The sequence below is a fragment of the Anguilla rostrata genome, chromosome 5, assembly GCF_018555375.3.
Source record: "Anguilla rostrata isolate EN2019 chromosome 5, ASM1855537v3, whole genome shotgun sequence".
NCBI lineage: Eukaryota > Metazoa > Chordata > Actinopteri > Anguilliformes > Anguillidae > Anguilla > Anguilla rostrata.
In genome coordinates, this window is record NC_057937.1 from 44,178,427 (window position 1) to 44,202,830 (window position 24,404).

The 24,404-nt window shown below is 41.2% G+C and overlaps 1 protein-coding gene across 1 annotated transcript in view; it reads right to left on the minus strand.

Annotated features, from left to right (window-relative positions):
* The window catches only part of LOC135255363 (protein unc-13 homolog C-like), a 100,464-nt gene that overhangs the window by 34,713 nt on the left and 41,347 nt on the right, over positions 1–24,404 (minus strand). The window contains exons 17-18 of the mRNA XM_064336441.1: positions 17,972–18,105; positions 16,260–16,345 (exon numbers count right to left, since the gene is read on the minus strand). Of these exons, the coding sequence (XP_064192511.1) occupies positions 16,260–16,345; positions 17,972–18,105 (220 nt within the window). The remainder of the gene's footprint in view (positions 1–16,259; positions 16,346–17,971; positions 18,106–24,404) is intronic.

A 24,404-nucleotide genomic window follows, 5' to 3' on the forward strand; every position in this document is an offset into this window, starting at 1 on the left:
ATAATACACACGCCCTCTATCTCAAGTAGGAGTGCTGTGGGACATACATATTTTTACCGTGGAAACTGACAGACATTTCAAAACGGTTATCTCAGCTGTCTTTACACAACCGTATGCAAGGCCTGGATTTATAGGCAGGCAATAATGCTCCGCAGATATGACTTTTTTATTGTCTCTGTCCTTCCTGGAATAGCACATACACATGATTAGCCACGAGGACATAAAAAAAACATTTTTAAATAGCACTTTGAAGTTGTGAGCATGGCTATCACACAGCACACCGTAAACACATGCTTCACAGTCAAATTTGCATCAATTATTCAAATGTGAGACTAAATATGTCAGCAGGCTAAAAACCACAGATCATCCTTAGAATTTTACACAAGCCAAAAAGAAGACAGTTTTCATTCTGGGATTGTTAAATCTCTTCTCTGTATTTGAAAATGTGTGCAACTCTTGCAAATACACCTCAGATAAAGACAATGGCTGCTTCTCAAAAAAGAAATGTCTTGTTTTGATGAAGGCATTGTTCCATAAAGACCCACAAGCATTGGAACAGCAGATAGGAACACTGCAGCTACGGCAGAGTGAGAGTATGCTGCTAATGAAGCAAATCTACAAGGAGTTCTGAACAATGCAGCTTATCCTCCCATTCACACTTCAGAGATTGCGAATAATCCATGTTTACACCCACATCCCTACTTTTTCAGGCACCAGAGGATAAAAAATGAGGCCCCTGACATGCAGTTTTGTGTGGAAATGGAAAAAGGTTAAAGGCATTCTAATAAAATCTCTTTATTCTACTCCTATGAGAGAAACAATATTTGAATACTGAGTGAAAAGCAAATACGTCCGCCGTGCAATCCATGTTGCTCAGTGAAAACAGAACTCTCAGGGGCCACTCTCTTTGCCCAGCACTGGTGTGGTATGTAGATGAACTGTATCTCCATAGGGGACCCTGTATGCACACCAGGACAAGACACGGTGTGACATGCAGCCACTTTGATAACTCTGGCTGCATGGCACTGTGGGCATCAGTGTGGCACTGCAGAGGATGCGGCTACATTTTAAACGGTAGGTTGAAGTGACACAGGGCAGCCCTGAGCAGCTTGGGTTCCCCTGTCTCTGCGATGATGTCCCGGGCATCCTCACGACCCCATGCATCATCCCAATATCACCCTGCAGCCAGCAAAACCTACACGGTGTGTAAACAAAGCCAGGCTCCCAGAGGAAACAGTTTCCATGCTAGGCCTTTGCTTTGAATCGAATCATTTTGCTGGACATAAAGGACCGTTTTGATCCTCACAGACATTAAGCTGAAGCAATAGCCCTTTTCACATGGGAACCTCACAGTGCCAGGGCTGACTGTGTTCAGCCAGCAAGGTTTACCCCGTCCCAGGACACAAAAGCAATCCCTCTGGATGAACAGGCTGCTGCAGTCTGCATGCGCCAGCTGTGCGTGTGGAACACTCCATCAATGGACTGACAGTGCAGCTCAGCTGGCCAACTAGAGAGTGGAACGGAGCAGTGACTGGCAGCACGCGCTTGAGGGGACACGCGTGCTAGTCCGCACTCTCCTGAACGCACGCACGCACGCACGTTGCAGTGACGCCATAGGTCTACAAATACGATTTTCTATTTTGATCTCAGAAAAATGGCCCAAAACAGCCTCTCTGTCTCTCGCAGATGCGTGTTTTTGAGCGACGAGGTGTTTGAGGTGACGGAGAGGGAATTGAGGTGGAACACTCAAACTAACTCAAGTGGGAAGAAAGCACCATCCTCATCTCACAGCTTTTCCTCATCACACTTCAACTTCCCACTCTGCACGACAGAGCATGACTGGCACACACCAGGAGCAGCTGAGTGGTAATGAGCACTGACTCTGCTGAGGGATCGAGCAAGTGTGTCCACAGGAGGGTAGAGTGAGCTGTGAGGTGGGGGCAGTGTACACCGATCCTCATCTTTGGAGATTTATGTTCATGTTCCTCACTGTAAGTCTCTGCAAAAAGGCTATAAAAAATAGAAAATGTTTTGCACTGAGCTATCACTGATGCATGGAATCAGTCATGGAATTACGGATGGCAGTTTCTGGTACAATTTCCTATATTTTCCTTTTTCAAAGTATCTTTGTTATGTGCACACAGACCACATAGGGACAACAGCTTATGAACCTAAGGGTCTTTCTGACAAAAAATATCATAATAAACAGACAAGTGTCTGGTAGGACATACAAAACACTTATACATTATAGTTACAAAGATTATCTACTTGGTCAGATACACCAGTGATTTTTCTCTGTAATTTTTATTTCTCTATCTAACTACTGTACCCTACAGACCCCTTTAAAAACAATTTATGAAGACCAGAAATATTTGTGCCAAGGGTCTATATTATCCCAATTTCACAATGCTGTGTTGTCTGAAGAATGCAATTTCCTCATGTATAAGCAACTTGACTGGGGCCAAAAAGTGGACAAGAAGGCAATCCTTCCTTTCTAAAATAAACCTCAGCAATACTAGGCACAGGTTAAGAAATGAAAATAATGTGGATTCCCAGGCACTGTTGCCTTCTTTACATAGATGCAAAGAAAACCTTCTTTCTTCAATCTTTCTCTACTTAACAGGTTGCTACTTTTTCCAAAATACTATGTTTAGAGTTAGCCTGTAGCCCAAAAACCTGAGGCACAACACCTTCAGCAAATGAACAAATGGATAATGAAGGATTCAAACCATATGCATCTTTGTCACATACTGGGGTACAAGGGTGGTGCATCCAAACATTCTGAGCTGGCGAGCATTGTTTGGCTGAATGGCCTGTCCTCGTATGGTATGTTATCCTGTGACAGCTGATGTACGAGAGCTGACTGATTTCCCGATCCACTGGCTATACATTAAGTATTTATCTACCTTTCTACATGCAGGTAAATGGTTAAAGCCACACTAAAGAGACAGTGAGAAGCCTCCTGTGGAGAGCACCTGACGAGTTACACAGGAGAAAAGTCACTCAAATTATGCATTCATAGCGAAAGACAGTGACAACAATGTCCTTAAAGACATTCATACTGCAATGCATGTCTGTGTATTAGCTCACAAATCAGAAAAAATATTAGGGGTATTTACAGCCTGCTATGGACTGGGAGATGTCAGACCCAGGAGTCTTTGTAAAGGAACTGATCCAGAGGGAGATAATGAGTAGGAATATAATTGTAGCTTTCAAGGTTTGATGGTGGTTTTGAGATTTAAACAGCATGAAGACAGTGCCGAGCATTCCTTCTTCTTTAGCAGAGGACAGGAATGCGGGGGAAAGGGATACTGTAACACACACACAGTGCTTTCTGTCCCTCTGCTCCACAGTGACAAGAGCACGGAATGTAAGCCCTCTCCCCTTAATCTATCCCAACAGTGATTCTGTCACTGCTCTTGTCACTCTCATTAAACTCCCTTGGCAGCAATATTCTGACTGACTCAACTTCTGTGGGATTCCTGGAGGATGTGTCGTTACATGTAAGATCTCGGGAATATCATTGTCGAGCAAATAGCAGGGACACGGGAGGCTGAACAGGTTCCTGTCCTTCATATTCACTTTCAGAACCGATTTGATCCTCATTTCTTTCTTTTTCTTCCATTTTGAAATGCCACGTTTTATTACTGGACTGCCACATCACTCCCATACTGCCCTTGGAGTTTTGGAGGGCATAGACAAGGATTCATTTTCTTTTGAAGCTCATGCTTGCAGTTGCTGCTTATTTTCACTTGGCTGCCCATAAGCTAAGCGGTGCAGTCGTAGCATTAGCAGAGTACATTTCACGATCAGGGTCATACCAGGGTACACATTCACCCAAAAATAAGCTTTTATTAGCTGCCAGAGAGAAGCCAGCCAGACTAGATACAAGTAGAAGTATGAAGGAACAGATTAATAACATTCGGTCTTCGCCCAAAAACAATAACAGCAATCAAGCGTATCGTGAGACCTTGAGACCTGAAATGAGCTTCCAAAGAAAACACACAAAGACCTTTGGGAAATTTTCAAAGTGCTCAAAACTCAGTGTACATAAAAAAGACCCAGAAAAATACTCAGACTCAGAGCCACCAAGCCCCAAAATAATATAGCTTTATTTATTAGCACCAGTTCTAAATGTTCTGGAAAGTTCAGTACAATGAGAGGGGGACGTCACTGCTGACAGAAACCCACCATCCCTGGGCAAAGGAATCGCAAATTATGCACAGCAGGTCCTGAGTTTTGTTCTTGAGTCTCAGGGAATAACTTCTATGCTTTGACAACACAAAAGATGCTCGCCATTGATTGTTCAAGGCCATGTAAGTGTAAACAGAAATTGATCTACCTGCTAACCTATAAACAGAGGATGCCTTTTCTGCTGAATCCCACAGTGGCTATTGAATCTGGCATCTTATATGAATGGGAGTTCCTTTCGTGGAATGATTTCAATTCTCTAAGCTATTGGATGTCAAGTGACATACAGGTCATGTTTGAGCCTTTTCTCTACAGATGAGAGGACATTATATAAAAGTAGTCCTTAAATTCTACTGGCTTCAGAGACTCAGAAAAGGAAACAAATGCCAGCATATACAGTATATACACTATGTGACCAAAAGTATCTGGACACCCCTTGGTCTGGGGCTGTTTTTTGTGGTTTTAGTTTGGCCCTATAGTTCAAGTGAAGGCCAATCCTAATGCTACAGCATACAATCGCATTTTGGACGATTCTGTGCTTCCCTAACAATTTGTGGAAGACCATTTGCTGTTTCAGTATGACAATGCCCCCGGGCACACAGCGACATCCATGGTTTTGGTGAGAATGGTGTGGAAGAACTTGACTGACCTGCACAGAGCCCTGACCTCAACCTCATCCAACACCTTTGGGATCAGTTGGAAAGACAACTGCAAGCCAGGCCTAATTGTCCAATCAGTGCCCGACCGCACTAATGCTCTTCGGGCTGAATGGAAGCAAATCCCTGCAGCAATGCTCCAACATCAAGTATAAAGCCTTCCCAGATGAATGGCTGAGGCTGTTATAGCAGAAAAGGGTGTCCAGATACTTTTGATCACACACACACACAGATATATATATATATATATGATTCTTTTAATAGCTTGTGGTTTTGAAGAAGTTCCATTAAAATACAGAAAAAGATTGTAGATCTCAGATACATTCTGAAGAACTCTCGGGAGATGCTGAAAATGTGAAAAGCGGAAATTCACTTCAAAGGCAAAAGCAGTCAAGCTACGAAGTACAAAGATTTAGGCAAGACATTTTTCCTTTAAAAGCACTCTTAAATTCAATCTGTATTCTAGCTCCTCTGTGTACGCACAATAAAAAACACCCTTCAGAATTTGACTCTGTCATTTATCATCGTACATTTCTAGTACTCAGTCCACCCAGTAGTCAAGTATGACTGCAGTGTTACAGACCCATTATTCACAGAAGAGGCCATTGACACAGATTGCAGTTGAATTAAGCCTCTCACAACCACCTCACAAAGCATAAAAAGAAATTGCAAAGTTGAATTGTCATGGATGTTACGGGCAACGAGGGTCAGCAGTGCCAGGAATTACTATCACGCCAGGAGCAATTATTCTACATGTCTCATAACAGTTCAATGACACTCAAAACAAAGAAACAACAGCAGACGGCAGCAAAACTTGTCACTGTTAGTTTGTTCACAAAATCTGGTTCCGTTTTTTTGTCTTTCCCACCTATCAAACAGAATTAATCTGCAATCCCAAACAGGCAGCCTTAAAGGGTTAGTCGTTTGAACAGTAACGCTGCCCTGTTCAAGGATCTTCATAATTAGCTTTACAGTCTTTTCGTCATGTCAGTGAAAATGCCTGACAGCACAATACAATAATTGGAGTTCTGTTGGTCTAGCAGCTTGTTGTATAAAAGGAGTTCCCCTCTAGCAAAGACAATTATTCCATAAGGAAGCTCTATAAATGCAAAGAAAATGAAAATGGCTGAAGATTGTAGTTTCAGTACAAGACAAAGATTTTGCTGATTCATTGCAAAAGTGACATTCAAACCTAATGACCAACAGCCAGTCAGGACATGCTGTCAGATGGAGTCTGAATGAGAAAGGACTGCAGAAAAATGATTTGGGACTTGTTTGGAAAATTAATCCCAAATGTTATAGATTAATTCCTTTCTCAAAGGCCCACAAAAAAATTCAGCAAAATGCAGCAGAACAAAGCCTGGAAAAAATGAAAACTGAAAAAATTGACATTACAGAACTGTCAATAAAAACCATGCTGTCTACAAAAATATTCCTCTGTCAAAGTCAAAGTGAAGTCAAATTTATTTTAAAGTGCATTATAACCAACCAAGATATCACTATAAACACTTTACAGTGAAACAAAGAATACATAAAATAAAACAGCATGCATACACACGCAGCAAACACAAATATGCACATACATTCACACAGGTGAAAAAGTAAGAAAATTAAATGAATATGACTAAGAGGACCATACAATCACAATCAGGCACTTCAACAAATCAAAGCTGTTCACCCGACAACACTATGGTAGACAAGAACCACATGAAAAAGGTTTCGATTTAAAAATGTTAACTGTGCCTGTTTTTCTAATAAATGTAGGAAAGGCATTCCAGAGACAAAGAGTACGGGAGGCACATGCTCTGTTTCCGAATAACCCTTGGGGTAAATAAATAGCCTTTGTTCATAGACTGGAGAGGGTGCACAGGTGTATAAAGGCTAATAAGGTCAGCTGAATAAGCTGATGCTAATCTATTTAAAGCTTTACAGGTAAGGAGGTTCTGGCCTAAATTGGTAACTAGTGATGAGAGGCCATAATGGGTGTTATGCAATCAAAAAAACAATTTGCAGACTTGTAGAGGTCAATTTTGGAAGGCCAGAGAGAAGGATGTTGCAATACTCAACAAATGCATGTAATAGTATTTCAGCATCCTCCATTGAAAGCATAGGACAGATTCTTTTTTTGCAGTTGGAAGAATGTTGTCTTGGTAATAGCCTTGATGTGCAGCTGAAATGAAGTGGGATCAAAAATAAAACAAAGGTGTTCCACCATTGTGGTGATATAACAGAGCCATCAATATTCAAGGTTATGTCCTGAGATTAATGATAGCCCTTTTAAAGGCTGTTGGGACAGAGCCCAAGCAATATGTTTATACAGTAATATTAAGAACTGGTTCCCCTAAAATTGGAAGCAATTCCTCAAAACGTTTATATGGAATGCGGTCCAGGATACAGGTGGTGGGTTTTGATAGTTAAAAGTTCTGTAAGGGTCTCAAGGGAGATCACCTTTAACTGTGAGAAGGTACAGCCATTTGAGGTGGTGGAATACCTCAGAGTAGGAGGTGAAAACCAATAGCGTTGTGCCTGATTGGGTAAATTAAAAAAATTAAGAACAGATGGATGTTTCTGGATGAGCTGTGCCACGGTGTAAAAATAGGAATTGTTTTTATTGTTATTAACTGTGAAAAATACGCAGTCCTAACTGCTGACATTGCCTGTTTATATTTCTTAGAGTGTTCCACCTTGTCACAGGATGCCTTTACAAGAGATATATTTGCATCTAACAGATCTACTCTCAGCAAGATGCCATCAATTTGAAGAAAATAAAATAAAATAAAGCCTAGTGGTGACATGTTGTGAAGTGGTACCATCTAAGGCCATATCAGATTAAAGTTTTGAAGATCTGAGTTTGGAAAAGTCAAAAGTGGGGGAAAACGTGTGTCCTGTTATAAATTATGCATGCATGCCATTTTTGCTGTTTCAGGAAAACCCTGTCTCACGTCCCATGGCTTCAGCTTTCCTGGCTTTGAGCAGTGCAACAGAAAGAAAGTTAGATATTTTTTTAACCCAAACTGTACATCTCCACCGAGCTTCGGGAGATTTGGGGCCATGTTGTTTCAATGCTCAGTTTTATTGTTCCCTCCTGGAGTGCTTTAAACACTGGGTTCAGTTAGATATGTACAGCAGAATTTTGAAGGGAAGATTTCTTTCTGTCTTCCTATCACAGTACACATCGCACTTTGAAGCAGAGGGTGTGGAGACTGACACTGCTGAGCCCTTCTTTATGGTCTGGACGGAGTCTCGAACATTTTCACTCATGGAATGCATTCACAATCCTTAATAATCTCCTCATCCCTCTCATTCACTGCATAATAGACACAACTGTATGTGGTGACTGAAATAAAACAAGCATTATTTCAGTGATTTTTTTCATGATTCTTTTCACTCAGCGGGTTTCTTACACGATGATGTTAAAAGTCACAGATGAAATATTTCACATATGCTTAAACCTGCTGTCTGGCACATAATGCACTAAAAGTGAAGTCCAACTGTGTATCGAATGAGGACTGCCAACTGTGATTTTCCAAGCACTGAAAGGATTCAGAGCACAATATCCATAAGCAGGTTTCATAATATTTGGTTGCACTGGCTGTCATAAGTGGTTTTCAGTTGACAATGTTCACACACACACAAGCTATAGCCACGATTCAGAAATTTGACGTAAACATTAGGTGACTGAGTGGGTATGGTATGGCGCATGCTCAATGGTGTCTTCACTGGGCAATACCTGCTCATCACAGAGAGAAGTCGGAACAATGCACAGTAAAAAAGCACTGGATTACACACTAACACTTCAAAAGTGTCCATTTTATTATTCCATTCGTGTGAATGGAAAATAATGCCATCTCCCTCCCTAGACACGATTTGAGCTGGTAATGCCAAATTACTCTTGGTGCCTTGGCATAAATTTTAATCACTAGAAATGAATGGACGTTGCTATCGCCATGGTGATCCTTATAATGCTTTAAATGGTACTCTTTCAGGTGTGGTTATGAAACAGTCTCGTGCCATGAATCACATGACAATGCAGACACAGGGGTGAGAGGGGTGTTCCCTCAGCCCTGGTCCCTAATCTCTCTGCCATCTTATCACCATGGTGTCCAGCTTTCTGGTGTCCTCTTGCCCGGTGCCCCCTTGTGGTTTCACTGGCTCTAATGCTATGTTTGCCTTCCAGAAAGAGTCTTTAAATCTCATTTTGGTTCTGCTGACAATTCCCCTAGGCATATTTAGATCCAAGCTGCCCCTGCCCAACAGTGACCTTCCTTCAAGCCATGCTAGGATGGGGGTGGTGGGGTCCGTGTATAAGTGGGTCACTGTTTGGTTAACAGTAGCTTCCTGTGACACATGCATAGTGAGCCACATTTCTCCTGAGGGCCATGCAGCCCTCCCACGTCCCATGTTATGGCCAGGGCAGTGCCAGGTGGCACTGAGAGACAGACTTGGCGGAATCTAAAGAACACTCCCAGGAAGGCTGGGAAACAGACCGGCGGCTCCTGCCAACAAAATGCAATAACCGAGCTGCGACAGTTAGAACAAAACAGCTTGTTGTGTTTTGCAAGATGGGAAGCACTCAACACTGAATTTCACTCACCCCTCCCCCTCTTCTACTCCTCTCTCAGAGCAGAGAATCCTTATGAAATGAACCTGAAGCAAAAGGCAGCATTTCTTTTCAGAAGGACAAAGACTGATATTTGTGGCACTGGCATATAAATAAGGTGAAGCCCTTGCTAATAAGCATTGCTATCCTTGTATACCTCCAGCCTAGAGATTATACAGGATAAGACCAGGACTGAACCCAGAAAACAAGCTTAAGGGAGACGAACAGTACCTTCAACAGAGGACTAATATTTAATAAGATAAATGTTCATTCTAAAACTTTCCTTTGACAATTAAGACTGCAGCACAAGGTGACAAAGAGGTCACAAAGAGGAGATACCGACAGACATATTCAGGTGAGATCCATTTTTCTTCAGCGCTCCTGAGCCGTCACATAACTCATACCTTTAATTAACACACGAGTCTCCCGATAAAACTTCCGTGCTCTATTCAATAAATTACAGAGCAGGCTAAATTTAGCAAAGTAGCTTTTAGCACCCCAGTGCCACCTCAGGAAGGAAAAACCAGAGAATGCATCAAAGTCTGGAGCTCCTTGTGTAGAAGCAATTTTTTATTCCTGTCCCTCCAACTTGCTATGAGTGAATAAACCGGACACAAATAATTATTTCCAACCACTTAGAAGACAAGGGGCACAGCTACTTCAGAAGAAATTCAGCTTTTCATGCTATTCTACTTCTCATTTGCATACAAATCAAGCAAATGATTCCCCCCCCCCCCCACAGAATGTGGTGCAACACAAGATAGTGACGCTATTGCAATGTACACACCCATCCAGACAAATTATTCTTGGAAAGTGCCTTGGAAGGAACAGGCCTACAGCGTAGTTTCTTCATTTGAAACCACAAACTTTTTTCTAATTTTGTTTTGAGAAATAAACTACTTCAAGGTGGTTGTGCAGTCATAATGGTTGGGTCCATCCGGAAACAAAGACCCTTCTCATCAATGCAAGACTTCGTTTTCAGTGTTATCTTGTGGCTAGCTGGGCTGAGGCAAGCAGAAGGTATACACACACATATATAACACTCTGTCTCAGAAACGTGCAAGATTTATAGGTGCCTAGGGCAATAAGATGAATTGAAATTCTCAAGAATATTCATTTGTCAAAGCAAAGAGTGATGCTTCAGTCAGGATTCTGATTTCCAGACCTGGAGCCTGACCTAAAGTCACTTTTCTGTTTAAATTTTATCTTTCCAGAGAAAGATATTTCTAATATTTCTGCCTAATTCAACACACTAAAGACAATTAGCCTGGAAAAACAAGCTGTAATACAGAAAGTCTTGTAAGCAGCAGTACATCTTGTTGTAGTGCAGTAGGACCTAAATGAAAATGAGAATAGCCGTACAGCTGGCTGAGATATTCTCAAATTGCACCATTTGCTAACTGAACAACATAAGCATCTGCAGTATTGTTCCCAGACAAAAAGCAGCCAGGCATCTTGCATGATATACTAATATCCACAAATGATGGCAAACTGGAACAGGCATAGTCTCTATAGCTCAGCTATTAACAGCAGTCTCAGAACACATCCTAAAGAGATTCTCAAGCACTGTGCTATAGCCCACAAGGTTTTGGTGACACAAATTGTACCTGTGGAGATATATTATTCTATAGGCTGAGCTTCGTTCTAATCTCTCTGTTATAAATGATGAATCTCCAAGCCTGCAGTAGAGTATAGGCAATCTACAACCAATATTTTTGGCAGGGAAACTAAGTTCTGTTGTTTTTATTGGACACTGAAGTGCAAGCCAGAGTTCAATGTCCTTTCAGCTACTTTCTGATTGGAAGCAATCTATTCTATTAAAAAGAAGTATAGTACATCTGTAAGAGCATTCTACTCCCATCCAAGCAATAATTCTATTCCATGCCAAAAGACAATAAAACATGACATTTATTTAACATTCTGTAGGAACAGAGTTTTCTAAATTGTTAAAACAGAATTCTAATGGCAAATAATAACTGAAAAATTATAAACCAAGCATAGATTACAAAGATTTATCACTCGTTCTATAACACTTTTAACACACTATTGTTCAAAGAACAATAAAACAATAAATAATGTCTTGAACACTTGGAACAACATACCTCAACCAGTGTCTTTCTCTGGCAGTGGTGTTCAAGCCAACATTGTTTTTATGACAGTGTAAAAACGAGAGAGACGGCGGGGAGAGAGAGAGAGCGAGCGAGAGAAGCAACCAATGGCACCACTGAGACACGCATCTAGGCCATCTTGTTATCTTGTTCTATAGCCCATGAGCATAGCTGAACACCATTCACGTGTCTGAGGGGAACTATGTGCAGATGGAGAGTAAAGGTCTGGGGACTCATTCCTGTCATTTCAACCTTTCCCCAACACAGCCAGTAATTTATTGTTGTTGCAAGAAAATGGGCAGAGCTGGAGTGGGTATCTTAATTAGAGCAGCCTCGTTGAGCAGGGCGGAAAAAAAACTGTGCCGTGCTCCCTTCAGTGTGCACGGCTGAATCGATTTTCTTCTGCTTGCTGCAACACAGAGTGACTTTACAAGAATACAGGAGCATAAGACTGCATATGCGTACAGGCCATTCTGTCTATATAGGCTTACCATTTGAAAGAATATTCTTTGCTTGCCATGCCCACGTATTTCTAGCTAGAGCAAGGAGTGATAATGCAACACAACTGATCCATCATTGGATAGGAAGACTCTGTGATTTGTTCTCCATGCTTTAATCCCTTTAAACCAAATTAGAAAAACTCTCTCAGAATCCTGATTACAGTACAAGGTATTGAACAGCCATGCGCTTTTATGCACATCTTTGAGAAATCTGGAAGTTAAGTATCTCTCCACCAGCCTTCAGGCCTTGTTCTTCAGCGGGCAGAGTGCGCTTGAGTCGTCCTTGAGATCAGATGCACGGGGATAAAGGAGGGATGACAGAGTGGCTGTGGGACTGGGCCCATCGTTCGCACAGGCATGGAAGGTCCACAGCCTCAGCACACAGCCCCCCCACCCCCCCCCCCCACTGCCCCTTCAGCGGCGCGTAGAGACGAGGCCATAAAAATCTCTATGACCCTCTGCCGGAATTTCATCTGACAGCGGCGGGAACAACCTCAGGTGGTGGTCTGCCGCCTTGAGTTTGTGTTGTTCTAAGTCATCCTTTGGCCCGCCGTACTAATGTATCAAATGAAAGAGTAAGAAAACAAAACAAATATCTCAAGACCTTGTCTTTCCACAGGCAATGAATTTGCATCCAATTGCAGTCCTGTTGTATGTTAGCTTCAAGATTCTGACTAAAGCAAAAGGTTCCTCAATGCAGTTGGAACAAAAAAAATATTAGTAGCGATGATACATTGGACATTACCATAAGAGGTCATGAAGGGTCTGTTTCATCTGTTGGACCAAGCAGGTTACAGTCCTGAATAGCAACAATGGCATCAGAGCTATGTTGCTGGAAACCGAGGTTTAAAACTCTGGGGTAATTCTACGTCCATCACTCAGTGGCCAATAAGACATCCAGCTCATGTTTGCTGAAAACAAATGTGTGGCACTGCATCTGGGCCAGGAATTGAGCAAGTTAACCACCCTTTCATAAAACAGGCTTTCTGCTTGATTTGCTCCCTTAGGTCAGCGAATAACAGAAATTGCATAGTCAATCAAATCTATTGAATATCTGCAGCTCTTTGTCTAAACCCACATTCCTATTGTCAAAATTATCCTTCTGACAAAAAAGGAAAAACAAAGTCATTCTTTTCTGTGGACAAATACATGATAATATGAAATACACTGTGATTCACAATCTGTTGGTAATTAGACTTGAAGTTAACAATGTTTCAAAATGAAATTGTATCATCTTTTTCGACTGCTCAGAATTTTTCCATTCATTCAATTATAATAGTTCTCATTTTGTTCTCCTGTCTCTCATCATTTGTATAACTCACCCTATGTTTGCATAATTGTTCTATAATTTTGAACAGTTTTTTAGTGAAATGATTTATAAGTCTTCCTCATTTCTTTTCTATCATTTTGCTTTGCCACTTTGCCACTCTTACCTTTTATTCTCTCTTTTATTATTATTTTGTCTACAATTTACAATCAAATGTGCTACTCAAGGTAAAGTTGTAGTATACCATTCACACAGCATGGCTTTGTACAAGTTGTGCACTCTCATCTATGAACTGTTTTGCAACAGTCCACACAGTAGAACAAAAGACAGCTAAAACTGATAAAAGGACAGATGTATCTCTAAATGAAGACCACTGTGAGCCTACAGACATCTAGAACACTGCTGGGAAGATACCCCCTATCTGAGATACCCCTGTAAACCTGAACCTACCCCATCTATAAAAATGCTATATAGGCTAAGGGTGCTCTGACATCACCAACATCAAAATTCTCTACATACGTACACAACTCCCTTTAGCCAAGGTACCTCCACTTTAAATTACAAAAAATGACTGAATAAATAACTAATGCTTGCAACAGAAAAGGTGAAAATGCCACCAGTGGGGATGTGGAACCTAAACCTCTATTACTCATTCATGTTTAATGTTCTTTCTGCATCGGTTTTGACAACGATGTAACCATCATTTAAAGTGAGGCATAACTATACATGGAGCTATCACAAAGACCTATTCCCGACATTATCATACAGTAGTTGTCTGTTCGTTAAATCCCTTTGTTGTGTTGTACATTTCTCTGTGACATTCCTATTGTAAATGGGGCCATAACAAATGTGTTTCATTGTTCATTGAGTTCCTTTGCACATATATTCTTTCTTTCTTGGAAGTTTATGATCCTGAATGAACATAAATAAGAAATAGAACAGCTCTAGAGTCAATGAGGATACAAACATTTCACTAACACTACATGGATATTTGATTTGATATATACTTTTTTTGGCGTATTCACTGAAGAAAACAGAATGGAATCAATTTCAGCTGCGAATTACAAAGCCCACTGCCTTTTGTTTTAGTTGCTTTAATTTTATTTGATTTTGGTTTAAAAAAGAACCAACACATCTTGGCATCCAAATATAAAATAAACTATCTGCGCTTGCAATAACTGTTTTTTTTTAATCCCATAAAAATAGCTATTCCAGGAATGAAACAGAACTGGTTGGGTGGAGCTGGGTTTAATCCCGGCCTGGGTCTTTCCATGTGGGTTTCCTCCAGGTACTCCGGTTTCCTCCCACAGTACAAAGACATGCAGGTAGGTATAAATGTGTGTGTGAATGGTGTGTGTGCCCTGCGATCGATTGGCATCCTGTCTAGGGTGTATTCCTGCCTCTCCCAATGCACGCTGGGATAGGCTCCAGCACCCCCCCTGCGGCCCTGACCAGGAATAAGCAGGATAAGATAATAATAATAATAGTCCAGCTATGACATTTCACTGTTATGAAATTTATCACCGACTCCTGGTCTAGCTTTGATCAGTACTGCAGAGCAGGTAGAACAATCACGGCAGTCAAAAGGGTTTCCCTTCCCCTGGATTAGGGGCGGTGGATCCTTGGAGCATCTTTAACTTTGATTTCATTATCCCCAGCATTGTGGGGATTTTAGCTCTCACTTCTCCACATCACAGTGTCACTTCATATGAAAGAATGTGGACTTGATGATTTCCTGAGCGGAAAGAAGTAAACGCTTCTTGACAGATTGCTCCATACCTAATGCATGGAGATAGAGGAAGCTCCAGTTACCTGCTTATGTAATCAGCGAATGTGCAGAAATCATGGAAGCACAAACGTTCACTGAGGGAGGCTGCGCAAGAGCTATTCTGACATTAAAAGACACATTTCACCTATGCCATGCATGTTCCAGTGCGAGACGTATACCGATTAACATTATCTCTGTACCTGGTTTCCATGGCAATGCTCACAGATTACAAGACCTGGAACATAGCAGTGGTGCTGCTCGGATTGGAATAAATTATGCCTGCTTAATGAAGGTTGTTAATGCCAAGGAGAAATCCCAACCATTTTCAATCACAATCCTCTGAGAAGGCTTATAGATGACATTTCACACTGTCCATCTGTCAGAAACAAAGACTCTTGGGTAATTCAGAAAGGACAGAGTGCTACATTTATTACAGCCCCATCACAACAATGGGTCTTAATACCTGCAACAGAGCACCATTTCATGACACAACTAGTGAATGTGAAACCCTAAATAACAAGCAGGATCTTGGCAGATTTCAATTAATAATTCATATTTTCAATCAATAATTCTAATATTGAATTTATGCCCAACATAGGATTTATACCTGGTGTCCAAACCAAGACACTATGCAATCCATCTTAATACACCAAGGAGCTCTTAAGCACATCTTTTCTGGTCCCTAGGTCTGTAAACACAGTCCCTACGTTATAAACACTTAGTTATCATTTATGACAATCAGTGCTTAATCCGTAAATCGGGAGGTGTCAGAACAGCAAGTGCCTGTGTGAGGGAGGTGACCGAAGCATTTCAGAGGTCCCAGAACGTAAAAAAAAGAAAGCAGTACCAAAGCTGGGGAAGCGATTCTCCGATTGCAGACTGGGGGGGGGGGGGTGTAGTGATTGCAAACCATGGGGCACCACCAACGATCTTGATTAAAAAAACAGAACAACTATATGACCTTTTCCACAGGAGGTAATCAATAAGGGAGACACATTGTACTGTAACCCAAAGAGACCGTGTCTCACAGCCAATCTGTCCACAGAGTAAGCCACTGAATTAGACTGGCCAACACATGAGGCAGCATGGTACAACTGTGGCCCTTCCAATAGAGTCATGGTCGAAAGAATCGGTCCAGAAACAAACCACACATGAACGCATACACTTACCTTCCATGGCGTACTTCATGTCCATGGCAAACAAGTTCCATGTCATCTCTGCACTGATCTTCCCCATGTTCAGCTCTTGTGGGAACCTAGTGACAATTGAAATGGAGTTTGTGTATTAATTTGTGATATTGAGCTCGCCTCCTCATATTATACTGAAAACAGGATTACCGTACCGTTACAGCAAAAGGTAAATTTTACTTCAGCGTATTTGTCTACTGTAATTTTGAAGTATACAATCCCTAAATGTTTGAAATCAACACTACACCCGCCCGTCTTTGTGACAATGATGCGGAAAGATAAATATGCAGCTTCCTCCAAATAATGCCGTTTTCACTTTGGGTGTTTCACAGGTTCAACATCTTGCTATGAAGCCAACTATCACGTTTCTATAGCAACACATTTGCAGAGCAATCCATTGAAAATGATTATTAATAGCTTATCCACCGGTTGCTTCAGGATGCGCACATTGTCGCCCTCCTCCACCTGCACGCCTCGCTAACTCGATTTGGAGTGGGCGGAGGGATACCACACAATCTATTCTCACCCTAACTGCAGCGATGTGTACAGAATGTGTACAGAAAATCCTGTCACAGAAAATCAAGGCGGCAAAAATATGTACAGATGTCAATCGTACATGTTTTGGTCACATTATCGGGTATTTTTCTTATCGTCATGAATTTCAGTTGCGCTGTCATATTTCCTTGTGCCCTTGGAGAGATATTAGTCATTTGGCTATTAGGCATCACTTTACCACTTTCTTCATACATAAATAGGTATGCCTTAACCGAACATAAATAATCTATTTATTCGAGATTTGGTTTCAGTAAGCAGCATCTGAGTAGGAAAAAAAAAAAAATAAGCTGCATAATAAATCATTTTTGATCATAACAATGGACAAGCTCTTATTGTTCTAATGTGGGGAGACTCAAGTCAGTGGAGCAAAATTAAACTGGGCCTACCATATATCTGATGGAGGGTGGATATAACTTTAACAATCGCACAGAATATTACCAGAATTTGTTTGAATTTACAGAGCCCTAATGGGCTTGTGAGTCTAGGATCAAGCTTATTGAGTCCACTGTGAATTCTGTGAAAAGGCAAACATTTCCTTCTTGGTTTCGTTATTAGGGAAATATACTTCTTCTGAGACATCTCACAAGCAATGAAGCATGATAAGCATTACACACATGAATACTGTAGATAAAGTGTGTGGATAACGGAAGAAAAAATAGGAAATTAACATCATGAACGGTGCTGTATATCATTGTGGTGGCAGAGGACTGAACGAGTCTCTTTACTGCATATATTTTAAGCACGTTATTTATTTGGGCTGTATGTGGCCCCTTGCCAGAAAAAATGCTAAAAAATATTTCCTGTGATGTGTAAGTGCTGAGGTATGAGGTAGCTCCACTCCAGAAGCTACTACGCGCTACGTCTCTCTCAAATAAATCATCGCTATTGCGCCTAATATATCTCCACTAAAAATTCTAATCCTGGAAACTTAGAATGGAGCATGTTGAGCAAGCCCAGAGAATTTGGGGCAGGGAGTAGAAAAGATGCGATTGTGCAGAACATAGCCTGTTGTTTGTGGCCTCATTTTGAAACACACAGTGCTGCGAGGCAACAGTCATGATGGAGGTGACACACAACTGAAAATATGAGGGGCGGGATTCTACCCCTGAGCAAAAGGAGAGGCACGTTTGGTGACTCACTGATTGATCACTGGGGTGTATGCAAGCCTGTCCTCGTCGATTACCGACACCATCAGGGTGATGAGCTTGGGCCAGAAGTCCAGGTTCTTGATGGAGGGTCCCTGCTCCTCGCGTGGGACATCCTGTTTCTTCGCCTGGGCGGAGGCGGCGGCGGCGGAGGAGGAGGAGGTGGAGGTGGTGGTGGTGGTGGTGGTGGTGGGAGAGGAGGGAGAGAAGAAAGAGCAGAGGTTCACGATACGCAGCATATCTGAATAATTCACAGTCAGTGAAGGACCAGGCAGCCCTCCCATGTTTTATTGAACAAGCACGGCCGGATGCTTCGACGGGTGTGTAAATGAGGGCTGTCCTTTCGCTTCAAGAACGACGTCAAGAGATGTGAGAAGTAAACACAAAACAAACAACACAAACATCTCAGACAAAGTTCACGTTTCGATAATAAATTAAAACTGCCCAATTCAAATTGTAAACCAATTTTGCTCATTTGAAATTTAATGTATGCCATGCCAAAGCCGAATTACATCGGCATGGCATTCAGAATTTCTGAAGGACCCTTTAGTAGTTCTGATTTCATTTTTCTAACTCTTATCAATCAATGGTGAAACCAAGATGTCGACCTAACAACACAACAGCAATGTGCAACACTGAATATCAACAGGACATATTTTGCCTCACACTATATTATGAAAGGCTGAATGACACTTACTGCATCTTATTGCATTTAACATTTTGTAAACTGGAGTTTAGTGTACCTTAACCACACTATTTAGTAACATGAGAATGAGCAAAGTATGTTAGCATGCGCATAGTTGTTGCTATTTTTATGATGTACATTACTGGGATATAAACATTATTAAAACATTAGGACTTCACATAAGAACATTGTCTTTAAAAGCATTGTACGTGGAAGTGCAATACGATGTCAGTTTATCATTCTGAAGCATAGCAATTTATATGCACACTATGCATGGTCAGGCAATCACAGGTAACAGCTTTGATCTAAGCACAATTTGATACTCAATCACTGTTCTGTACTGTGCGTTCTTGAGCTGTTATTCTTAGGGCTCCTGAAATATGCATTCAACATAATATTGCCTCAAAGTGCCTTTACAGGTGACTCCCAATGAGAACATCATCCAAATACAAATAAAAAATAAATCAGGCAATAATGATGTGCTGGCGGACAGAGAAGGGCAGGACTGGAGAATTGCACTGAGGCCTCTGATACAACTGAGTGCCAAGCAGAGGCGATGGGAGCGGGCACGGTGCCAGGACCTTGGCACTGTCCGTCCAGGCGGCCCCGGTCCGGTCCCGGAGACGCCCACAACACTGTCCCCCCCCAACCCCCTCCCCACATTATGCAAATGCTCAATAGGGATGGCAGGGACAATCATGGCCAGCTAAGTGTCCTGTCCTTAGTTTGCCTTTGAGGACAGCTGCGGAAGGGCCCGTTTGGACCCTGCTGCAGGCAATGAGATGCTCCCTGTCATCACCAGCAGGAGCGATAACTGTCTCAGAGCCAAATGTCATACATCCCCTCCCTGTTTCACTCTCTTTGTGCTTATTTGTACATATACATGACACACAATGTTGAAGCATACAGTACAGTACATACATAAAAACACCTAACATTTTCAGTATGGTCAGGTGATATACTATTCATTCAACAAGTAATTGTGCTTCATGAATGGATTGTGATGGTGAAAATAATTGAGAGACTATTTTATTGTGGTTCTATTGAGCTGGTGCAATGAAAAACATATGAAAAAATACAAAGAGGAACACATGGAAAAAGTAACTGGGATAGTAGTAGTACATCTTGCTGTCTTTGTCATTCATTTTTACAGAATGCAGATGAGATACAGTGACAGTGTCTATGTATAGACATTTACACTGAACAAAATGTATGTGAGATACAATATGAACGCAAGCAAGAAAGCAAAGGGGAAAAAGCAAAGAATCTTTGCTGCTCAGTGTAGCCAAGAACAGGATTGACCTTGAAGATTACTATTTGCACACCAAAGAGAAATAAACAATGACCAAGCCTAAAAATAATCCAGAAAATACCAACGAACAAAATGTTAAAATATACACTTATGAAATTACTACACTTGGAAATTTCAAATTGACTTAATAAGGGCAAAGGACAGAGCTCACCACCTCTAAGTGGTGGGGGGGTATTTAATGAACACGCATCACAGCAGGTTTAGTCAGTGCCAGAGGTCAGAACCCACTGATTCCATCATTAGCCATTTGGAGGGGGCACAGAAATTGTGTCCACGCTCCTTCAGCAGTCTTAACTGCACCAGCTCAGCCCCCCCCTCCGGAGCAGGCTAATCCCAGAATGTGATTTTAAATACGACCCCACGTAACCACTACAGTACCACTGGCATCATCTACAGCACACAGCTTGTTTGGGACTTGGTCTGTCAAACGCTGACATGGAGCTGTGCAAAGGGGGGACGCTGCGCCTGCTTAATTGGCGGTATAAATAATGAAATAAACGTCACAGTGGGAGGTGGATCTGTTATGCAAATCACCACGGAGTTTGTTGAAGGGCATTTTACAACATTAGGCACAGTCTCATATTAGAACTGTGCCCCACTGTGTTTTCTCCTTGTCGCGTGCTGTATGTGGTAAACTGTTGAAAATACAGTTTTTTTGATGCATTCACTACAGCAGCTGAAACAGTATGCTAAATTGGCGCCAACACCTCCAGCAAAGGTGTCATAGTCATCATGTTCAATTTAAAGAAAACATCTACTAATTTTTGTTCACATTTCAACCTTCAAATGGGGATTTATTTGATTAGGCCCCCCTGTGAAAATGGATGTTCTACGCACAGAGAAATAAAGTGACGTCACCACAAAAATAATTTTAAAAAGGCACCTCTATGGTGACAAACTGGAGCATTTCAAGCATTTAACTTAAAAAATGAACATTGTAAAAGAACATAACAAAATGTATTGAATGAAAAGCAAGTACAGGAAGACAAGACTATTAAGGAGTACACTAAAGAAAAAAACAATACAAATGTTATCATCTCTCAATGCTTTAGCATTGAGCAATTGCTTTAAGGTATGGAGTACAGAACTGGAATTATGAGATCTGACTTTAATTCTGGTCTGTCCGGTTGAGGGATTGTGCCTCTCTGAGTTCAGAGCGCCAGCCCCTGACAGAGTAATTATCGTGCGCGGGGTCGCGCACGGGCTCAGCGGAGAGCCCACTGCCATAAAAAGCACCGCCTCTGGCGGTATTGCACTGTCAGCCACGGGAAACCCAAACTGCAAGCGCCGTGCGGGCAGGACGTTAATCACTTATCTCTGTTTACCACAACTTCTTTCTTCCTCTCAGACACTTCAGTGTGAGAAATGTCTGGACAAAACATGCTTTGCCAGCAAGGAGGTAGTGTCTATATAACGCTTGCCTCTCGCTGCTGACGTCCACTGAAAAGCAGTGTACAAACATTCTAAATAACCGAGGTGAAACATACCCTCAAGAGCATACACAAGAAGCTGTGCATGTAAATACACATACATTCACACACTTTACGTTGTCCCTAAACACTTCTCCATGCAGAATCTAGAACTGTAAGAGAATATAAACAAAAGGTAAACGAAAGCTGATGAAATTCCATCAGTGTTTGTGATTGCCATCATTTAGGACAGACCAGTCAGTCGGGTAGGGGAGGGGGGTAATTAAATATTAAGCAGAAAATACATCAATTCAGATTTATTTTCTCTCTGCAGACAATGCTGGCTTCCATTTGATGCCTACCCCACACTACCACAGCCAGCGATGTTAGCTCAGTGGAACATTCCGGTTTATCTGGCTGCTGGAGAATAGCCCACGTGATCCTCGGAGCCCTAGGCAACGTTCTTCACGTCTTCACAGCTGATGTACTCCGCAGAACGGGAGCAGGGCAGAGATTTGAGAAGAGTACTGTGCTCCTTTTCAAAAAATGCTTCTCTGTTTCTTTTTTTAAAATCTGTCTTTCTCCAAGAGGCTTTAGCTGTTCATTTGAGCTTGTACGCATCCCCTGCCCAACAGTATCTTGAAAGCTTTTTTTTTTGTTACATAACATGCCTCTGGAATTACTGTGAACATATTTTTTTATTTTAAAAAGGAAGAACAAATCCAGCAGTGAAATAACTCTCAGTGTGAATATGGTTTACTCTGTTACCCAAACACTTATGTGCTGAGACACTGCTTCACTGTACAAGAACAATAATAAAGTATTCAGGCTATTTCTCCAAGGATGTGACCAGGGCATTTTATTGCTCTCATTCCAAAACAAGACATTTTGTTCTTGTGTGCACTCTCTACAGCTGCAGTAAAAAATGCATGCATTTTCCATGAAGTATTCTGAACTGAGAACTGAGATTATGAACAATACCTATTTTAAAACAATTAGACAAATTAGTTACATTGTCACATCACTTCAAAGCTATCTTAGCAGTAATAGCTCCTCTATTTTCGACACTGTTGATTAACTGGATTGCAATTTTTCAATTGCTGTGGACACGGATGTAATTAGCAGCAGCATCTATCTCTCTGGTGGGGTAATTGCCAATGACCCCTTTGGTTATTTGAGCAAATAAAGTTAAGAGAGGAACATTGTTCAACTTGAATTAACCTTCTTATTTTGCAGGTGGTTATTATCTCTACCAGGATTCTATATTTTCTGGAATTAGTAAATCTACAATCAATCACTCTGAATATTCTGACATTATTTATATTTACTAGGTATACATGTAAATACAGATACATTAAATAAAATGTTTTTAAAGAGATTGCACATAATTCTTAGAGAAAACTATTCACCCCATGAGAAAGTATAGTGGGAAAACAAAGCTTGAGGAAACACTGCATTATTACACCTTCAATAGAGAATCTGAGTTTCATCTCATAGTAATGAGTGCCTGATGTCATGTGTTTACTAATATTTCTATGGGTCTAAGGAATTCTAGAATCTAATTGTTCAGGAGATCAAAATAATAATAATAAGGGTTTCAAGCTCCCAGGCACCTACAAGTATGCCTGTCAACTTCCCAGTACGCATAGCCCTGCTGACATAACCCAACTGTAATAACAGAATAACAGATGCTCTCATGCAGACACACACAAATACACACAAATACACACACACGCACGCACGCACGAACACACACACACACACACTCGCTGCCTAGAGGAAGGCTGGCCTAGGTATTTTATTCTTCCAGAGCGAGGGCATCTCCATGATTGGACTTGGGAACTGAAATTGTTTGTATTGCAACAGGATTTCCATCATGAGCTTTCATTATGTCCAGTCAAACCACTCTAGCTTGTCTACTGCATAGGCAGAATTCTAATTGTCCCACACACTGTAAATGAGATTTCTCAAAGAATGTGTTCCCTATGCAGCATATTCAGGAAAAGAGGGAAACAGCCCAAGAGCTTTGGTCATATGCACCAGAGGCAAACTTTTCCTCCATGCAGCCTGGCCAAGGCCAACCAAATAATTATCTATTTCATATAGTTTATACAAAAGAATAATGTATCAGACACCCCTCCCAACAATACTAAACTTAATCTAAACTTAATTCAGTGAAAAAACAACTGTACTGTACTGGTTCAATCTGGGAGTAGCTAATGTCCACCATTATGGTGGAAAAGAGATACAATTCAGCTGTGTGCCTTCACTGTAGCCTCTGATACAGGGAAGATTCAGTCATTTCATTGTGATTTCACTTTAAGAAGGTAGTTCCCAGTGCTCTAACTTCCAGCAGAAGTAAAGATTTCAAGGCCATTTCTGTGTGTTGAGTAAGGGCTTTTCCATCATTTTTTTGAACATGGTATTTCGGCAAAGCATAAAACTGAGGTGCTCTTTACTTTTATTTTAAGAGTATTCATCTTTCAATGTCATTGTTCCACTATTGTGAATATAGCTCACTGCAGTCGGCTTTGATCCCCACTACTGGTCTGGTGCTGGTCTGGATTCTTGCCTGAAAATCCTTGCATTTCATCTAAAGAAATTATGAGAACCCATCTGATTGGAATATGAGGAGCACACTATAAATGAGAGGCTTGTGTAAAATCCCGTGTGAATGACAATAGATGTGAAAATGCAAATTGCTGTTCTGTATGACATTAATCACTGTGAATTTTCCTTTTTCCATTAAGCCAGCCTTTGGAAATATAAAGCCATATTAATATGGAAGTCCCTAGATTGGGGGAGATGTACATGTCTCATTAATTAACACTGCCCATATATCACCAAAATGAAACGTTTGGAAGCAGTGGCATACAATTCCTTTATATCCCTGTCTTATGCTAAGGAAATGTCAGAACCACTTACCATATATTTACAGATTCCCAAATCCTTAAGATAGAACAAGAGGCATGTTTTACATTTTCACAAATTAATGTTTTCAAGAAGTGTGGGGTAAAGTAA